The following is a 7,500-nucleotide window of genomic DNA, read 5'->3' on the forward strand; positions in this document are numbered from 1 at the left end:
CAATCAGGTGAGTTCTATCCTAGCCGGGTAACTCTGGGACGCTCCGACGGGCCGGAGGACACAGAACCATCACACTTTGTTGGCAGAGGTGAAGCGCTTGAGCTCCGACTCTGAAATAAAAAGCAGCGAAGCAACAGCAACCTTCAACGGAGACGACGTGTTCCTGGACGTCTGGAGGAGACAGACTGTCCTCTCTCTCCTGCTGCCATCACAGGAAGAGACCATGTGTGTGTGTTCATACTTCACTCTTTCATCTATAAAGTACGTAGTTGTGAGTGTGTGACAATAATTTACTCTATGTGTACATAATAACAATATGTGTGTGTGTGTGTGTGTGTGTGTGTGTGTGTGTGTGTGTGTGTGTGTGTTAGGGCAACAACCCAATTCTCAAAGGTCACCATATGGGACATTTCAAACCATCACACACACACACACACACACACACACACGCACAGACTATACTATACAAATGCACTGTGACAGACAAACAGACACCTAAAGGTATCGCTCCATCAAGCAGACAATGGATTCCTTTTAAGTGGCATATGGGCTTGAGTGTGTGTGTGTGTGTGTGTGTGTGTGTGTGTGTGTGTGTGTGTGTGTGTGTGTTCACATACTGTATGTTTACACTTTCTCTGTTGCTTACATTCATTTCTGAAAAATAGGCAGAAAATTGTTTTTAGCCATTTTAGGTAGGAGGTTTCTGTATGTGTGTGTGTGTGTGATGGTGTGTGTGTGTGTGTGTGTGATGGTGTGTGTGTGTGTGTGTGTGATGGTGTGTGTGTGTGTGTGTGATGGTGTGTGTGATGGTGTGTGTGTGTGTGTGTGTGTGTGTGTGTGTGTGATGGTGTGTGTGTGTGTGTGTGATGGTGTGTGTGATGGTGTGTGTGTGTGTGTGTGTGTGTGTGTGTGTGATGGTGTGTGTGATGGTGTGTGTGTGTGTGTGTGTGTGTGTGTGTGTGATGGTGTGTGTGATGGTGTGTGTGTGTGTGTGTGTGTGATGGTGTGTGTGATGGTGTGTGTGTGTGTGTGTGTGATGGTGTGTGTGATGGTGTGTGTGTGTGTGTGTGTGTGTGTTCAGTTGCATAAGGTGTGCGTTGGCTGAACCTCTCTCTGGTGTTTTGATCTAAATAAACTATAAACAGAGAAACACGGAGCCTCGTCTGATTCAGGGTTAAAGTTACTAAAATAAATCAATTTAAAAACTCAACCAGATTGAAACGCGGTGGAGTTACAGCATGACGGCCATTATTCTCTAACTCTGGTGAGCTTTTAAGGCCTAAAAACAAAAAGCTTGAGAATGAGTCTAAATAATAATAATAATGTCTTTTTGACCTCTGCATCGCTCACAGGGAGCAGTTAAAGGTTCAGTGTCTCGCTCACGGACACTTTGACACACGACACGTCCCAGCCGAGGATCGAACCGTCGACCTTGCGGTTACCGGACAACCCTCTTAGCAAACAGACCGAGCAGAGATGGGAAGACTGAACAGAGAGCAGAAGGGTGGAGGCTGAAGGAGACAGAGAGATGGGATTAAAGGAACAGGAACAAAGGGAGAGAGGAATGCAAACGAAACAAAGCAAAAGAAAGATTGAAGCAAAGAGAGCGGGATAGTTGATGAACACTGACAGAGAAAACAAACAGAAATCTGGTGACGCTATGAACCAAGAAAGACAGAAAGTAAGAGGAAAGTCTGTTTTACTGATCATGAATATTGATGCGGTAAAGAGTTAATAATTGATTTCCTACGATCTCATTCACACAAACACACGAGAGACAATGTGGACGCAGCATTCACAGAATAAGGGAAATAATCTCCATCATTTATTTACGCTATCTTCAAACCATGTATTGGATTGTAACCTAAAAATCGATCATCTGTGGATCTGGAAACAATCCTCACTCTTTAATGTTTGACTTGTGACGCGCCAGCTTAAAGCAAAAGAGCTTTTTCACCGGCTTCACATCTCTAGCTGTGTGTTTGGGTCACGGACGCAGCGAACGCACAATGACATGGCTTTGTGACACGTTCATCATGAAGAAGTCCTTCTCTCTCTGACGTCACTTTCAAACATTCAGTCACTCACACATGTGATCTACTGATTCTCTGGAGCTTTGGCCCAACTAACAGCTGCTGTGATGGTTCTTATCGTTGCCCTGTGTGTGCGTTAGGCTGACGTTAATCACCTCGTACTCCTCCTTGAAGCCGTAACCCTGGCCACACTTCATCTGGGTGATGTGTTGGAGGAGGTCTGCCACTCGGATCGCTGGCTGAAACTGACCCGCCTGGAACTGACCTGCAGGAACATTTGACAGAGAAGGAGACAAAAGGAGGCGAATATATGAAAACAGAGACAGTGTGTGTGAGAGATGGAGTCAAAGCATCTGGAATCACCAACGTATGCTCTGTGACGGAACGAGCTAACATAGCAAAGTAAATGTTAATAAGCCATTTATTACCTTTCACTGTAATGACCAATGGCATCATTATAACTGCGTGTCCAATGCTAACTGGCAACATGACGTAACAAAGTAGCTAACGGTGCTAACTGACCAACCCAACCACCGGCCTGTGAACCATCATCTATTAGACAACAGGTTGAGATGATGAGAGACCTGCAGCAGACGCTGCTATTAGCTCCAACTAACAGACTCATGGAAAACACTTGACTGGCAGCTTCCTGCCTGGCTGAGGCTAACTAGTTAGCTAACTAACTAGGCAGAACTAACTAGTTAGCTTACTGACTCACTCACCGCTCTGGTAGGAGAGCTCCACAGACTCACAGCCTCCATAGGGGAAGCTCTGCAGGGCGAGAGAGGGCTGGGCGAGAGACGGCTGGCTGCTGTCTGCTGATGGAGAGAGAGAGAGAGATGGTGTTACCATGACAACAGACCTCCCACACACACATTCTCACACTGTGGACTGTACGGACACACACCGGTGAGAGAAGATGGGACGCCGAGGACAAGCGCTCAGCTAAACGCTCACTTAGCTCCCTGAACTGTGATTGGTTGACGTTAACGTCAGTCGATCAGGAAGAAGACGCCGCTGGATGAATAAGCTGCTTGAAGAGATTTCTTCTATATAATAATAATCTGTGTCTCAATAGCAAATGAGAGTTCTTCAGAGTTTATAATTCAGGAAGGTTGAACTATTATTCCTGAGGCGCTGATGCTTCTCCAGCCTTTCATCGTGTTTATCGACTCCATCACTGAACAGAATCTATTGGACGCTGTATCCATGGAAACCATGTGACTACGTCATGAAATGAGTATTATGTGATGTATTTGATATTACTGGCATTGAGACAGAATGAAGTCGCTTCATTGTAGTTAATTAGTGTAATTAAGGGAACTAGAACAGGTTTCAATATGAAACTCAAGCATCTACAGGACTGTCTCAGAAAATTAGAATATTGTGATAAAGTTCTTTATTTTGTGTAATGCAATTAAAAAAACTAAAATGTCATGCATTCTGGATTCATTACAAATCAACTGAAATATTGCAAGCCTTTTATTCTTTTAATATTGCTGATTATGGCTTACAGCTTAAGAAAACTCAAATATCCTATCTCTAAATATTAGAATATCATGAAAAAGTATACTAGTAGGGTATTCAACTAATCACTTGAATCGTCTAATTAACTCGAAACACCTGCAAGGGTTTCCTGAGCCTTGAAAAACACTCAGCTTGGTTCAGTAAACTAAATCACACGTATGGGGATTATCACAATATTCTAATTTTCTGAGACAGTCCTGTATATATGTGTGTATGGAAGGGTTATGTGCTTCCTTCTGCAGGATTTAAGCCTTTATATGGACTGTTTGATTGTTTTCTCTTTACAAGAAGCTGTTTTCCTGACAGACATACGAATGGAACAAAAGAGCAGAAAGGAGGCTGCAGCTTAACGTGAGGGAAGATGAACATGAACATCTTTGACTTTATTACTCAGCAGTGAGCTGATTCAGCTGATTTTAAATGGAGATATCTGAAAGAGACGACACACAACATCGCACGGGCAGAGCGAGGACGAGAGCAGCAGAACAACGGATGAATAGAGGAGAGGCCGTGTGACTGCAGGTCACAGGGGTCAACTGGTCTAGACAGTCTCCATCCGTTCACCTCATTCCTCCTGCTTCTGTGTGTGTGTGTGTGTGTGTGTACACGTCTCATGGTAAACAGTGTGTGTATGTCTGAACAAAGCTGCTTCTTTTGGAACTTACAGGTTCTAGAGTTGAACAAAGACACTCAGTTCTGTTAATGTGTTGAGAGATGTGAGCGTAATATGAAATATGAACGTCAGCGTCGTGAGGCTGAAGTTATGTTTAAATAAAACACCAAAGTCATTCTTGAGTCCGTTGCTTTTATATTTGCACTTCTAAACAACAGTTTTTCAACCTTTTCTGAACACTTTACTGCACCACATGTCTGAGCACACGTGCCTGAAGCTGGAGGTTCAGCAGTGAGACGCTTCCTTATGTTGCACATAAAGCAGCTCACATCACCACGTGTGGTCCCGGGTTAGGGCTAACCCTAACCCTCTGTGGTGTTCAGTTCTGATGAACATGATGTTCTGTTGGGCCGGATACATGCTGACAACATAACGACCAGATCTCAATGTGTTGGTGCTCACGAGGCTTCTCTTCTGGGTTCTGTTGATCCAGGACCCAGTTCAGAGTCGCTGTTCGTCTCGTCACCTCAACCTCTCCCGCGCTCATTTAACTCTGTTTTAAATGAAGTCATCACTGCGCTCCCTACTGCCCCCACTGGCATGGAGGAGTATTACTGCTGAGCAGACACTGTGCTGCAGCTCAGACGCTCAACGATGGCGAAGTGTTTGCAGCAACTAAATAATATTTTTTTGGACTCATTAAGTGAAATTGGACATTTTCCCACGATGCACCTGGCGACTGGTGTGTGTGCCGCTCACAGCGGTTAAAATCAGTGAGCTACACAGCTGGTCTTCCAGTATTAATGTTGGAAGGAGTTTGTTGGACTTCTTCCTGTTCCGATGTGTGTGTGGACAGATTGTAAATCCCTCTGAGGAGAATTTATGATTTGGGGGCTGTACAAAATAAATTGAATTGAATTGAAAATTGAATTGAGTAATGCTGTAATGAAGGAGTTTTACATTCAGAGGCTGTTTCAAACATCACAGTAATGAATTATCGCTCGCAGTTGTAGATTTTGGAACAGCATCCCTGAGAGTATTTTCATTAAGAGGGAGTTTTTATATCATTATTTTATTTCATAAAGTCTGTGTGATACCGATCTGATACAGAATCAGAAATCAAATTAGTGCATCCCTATTTTGAATATCTTCCCAAAGAGGGAATTAAAATGGAAATGAACATTTATCATGATTGTGTTTTTATTCAGTATCGTTCATTTGGACTAATTGAACATGCTTTACACATGTATGATGAGAGAGGACAGACAGACAGAAACAGACTTGTGACTGAGAGACAACAGGAAGTCAACATGTGGCTGAAAAGAGCACAAAGGCTTCTAAAGGTTAATGTTACGATCACTCAACCTGCTCTCTACTTCCATTACTCAGCACTGCCACTTTATGGCCAAACAAAATGACTACCATTAACCATAATCACCTTACATACAGCCTGATAATGTGCTGAAGTAGTTGGGGGAATATAATTGCCTTTCAGTAGTGCTGTGGAAAATCTACTTCTAAAACTACCAGTGCTGTGACAGACATGATGAGCTCTCTACACCGAGGCACTCTGGAGCGTCTCCCATTTCACTGTGCAGCAGCTTCAAGTGCTTCTTAAAAATATCCAGCAAAGACCCACTGAAAAAATAAATGTCACATCACTGAGGTCTGATGGCAGCTGATGAATATCTTATTTAACATATTCATTTTATTATTTTATGTATTACTGATGGCCTGCTGAATCTCTTTTCACTTATCTTTATGATAACTTATAGTTAGGACTGGTTCAGGTTTATAGTTAGGGCTGGTTCAGGTTTATAGTTAGGGCTGGCTCAGGTTTATAGTTAGGACTGGTTCAGGTTTATAGTGAGGGCTGGCTCAGGTTTATAGTGAGGACTGGTTCAGGTTTATAGTGAGGGCTGGTTCAGGTTTATAGTGAGGGCTGACTCAGGTTTATAGTTAGGGCTGGTTCAGGTTTATAGTTAGGGCTGGTTCAGGTTTATAGTTAGGGCTGGTTCAGGTTTATAGTTAGGGCTGGTTCAGGTTTATAGTGAGGGCTGACTCAGGTTTATAGTTAGGGCTGGTTCAGGTTTATAGTTAGGGCTGGTTCAGGTTTATAGTTAGGGCTGGCTCAGGTTTATAGTTAGGGCTGGCTCAGGTTTATAGTTAGGGCTGGCTCAGGTTTATAGTTAGGGCTGGCTCAGGTTTATAGTTAGGGCTGGTTCAGGTTTATAGTTAGGCCTGACTCAGGTTTATAGTTAGGGCTGGTTCAGGTTTATAGTTAGGGCTGGCTCAGGTTTATAGTTAGGGCTGGCTCAGGTTTATAGTTAGGGCTGGCTCAGGTTTATAGTTAGGGCTGGCTCAGGTTTATAGTTAGGGCTGGTTCAGGTTTATAGTTAGGGCTGGTTCAGGTTTATAGTTAGGGCTGGTTCAGGTTTATAGTTAGGGCTGGCTCAGGTTTATAGTTAGGGCTGGCTCAGGTTTATAGTTAGGGCTGGCTCAGGTTTATAGTTAGGGCTGGTTCAGGTTTATAGTTAGGGCTGGCTCAGGTTTATAGTTAGGACTGGCTCAGGTTTATAGTTAGGGCTGACTCAGGTTTATAGTGAGGGCTGGCTCAGGTTTATAGTTAGGACTGGCTCAGGTTTATAGTTAGGGCTGACTCAGGTTTATAGTTAGGGCTGACTCAGGTTTATAGTTAGGGCTGACTCAGGTTTATAGTTAGGGCTGGCTCAGGTTTATAGTTAGGACTGACTCAGGTTTATAGTTAGGGCTGGCTCAGGTTTATAGTTAGGGCTGACTCAGGTTTATAGTTAGGGCTGGCTCAGGTTTATAGTGAGGGCTGGCTCAGGTTTATAGTAAGGGCTGGCTCAGGTTTATAGTTAGGGCTGACTCAGGTTTATAGTTAGGGCTGGCTCAGGTTTATAGTGAGGGCTGGCTCAGGTTTATAGTGAGGGCTGACTCAGGTTTATAGTTAGGGCTGGCTCAGGTTTATAGTGAGGGCTGGCTCAGGTTTATAGTTAGGGCTGGTTCAGGTTTATAGTTAGGACTGGTTCAGGTTTATAGTTAGGACTGGTTCAGGTTTATAGTTAGGGCTGGCTCAGGTTTATAGTGAGGGCTGACTCAGGTTTATAGTTAGGGCTGGCTCAGGTTTATAGTTAGGGCTGACTCAGGTTTATAGTTAGGGCTGGCTCAGGTTTATAGTGAGGGCTGGCTCAGGTTTATAGTGAGGGCTGACTCAGGTTTATAGTGAGGGCTGACTCAGGTTTATAGTTAGGGCTGGCTCAGGTTTATAGTTAGGACTGACTCAGGTTTATAGTCAGGGCTGGC

General features: G+C 43.7%; 1 protein-coding gene across 1 annotated transcript in view; it reads right to left on the reverse strand.

Annotated features, from left to right (window-relative positions):
• ptprt (protein tyrosine phosphatase receptor type T) overlaps nucleotides 1-7,500 on the reverse strand; it is a gene marked incomplete at its 3' end in the record, with an annotated part of 196,071 nt that overhangs the window by 48,568 nt on the left and 140,003 nt on the right. Inside the window, exons 17-18 of the mRNA XM_079185368.1 lie at nucleotides 2,756-2,848; nucleotides 2,189-2,298 (exon numbers count right to left, since the gene is read on the reverse strand). Of these exons, the coding sequence (XP_079041494.1) occupies nucleotides 2,189-2,298; nucleotides 2,756-2,848 (203 nt within the window). The remainder of the gene's footprint in view (nucleotides 1-2,188; nucleotides 2,299-2,755; nucleotides 2,849-7,500) is intronic.

Source organism: Pholis gunnellus (assembly GCF_910591455.1).
Source record: "Pholis gunnellus genome assembly, chromosome: 3".
In the NCBI taxonomy this organism is placed as follows: domain Eukaryota; kingdom Metazoa; phylum Chordata; class Actinopteri; order Perciformes; family Pholidae; genus Pholis; species Pholis gunnellus.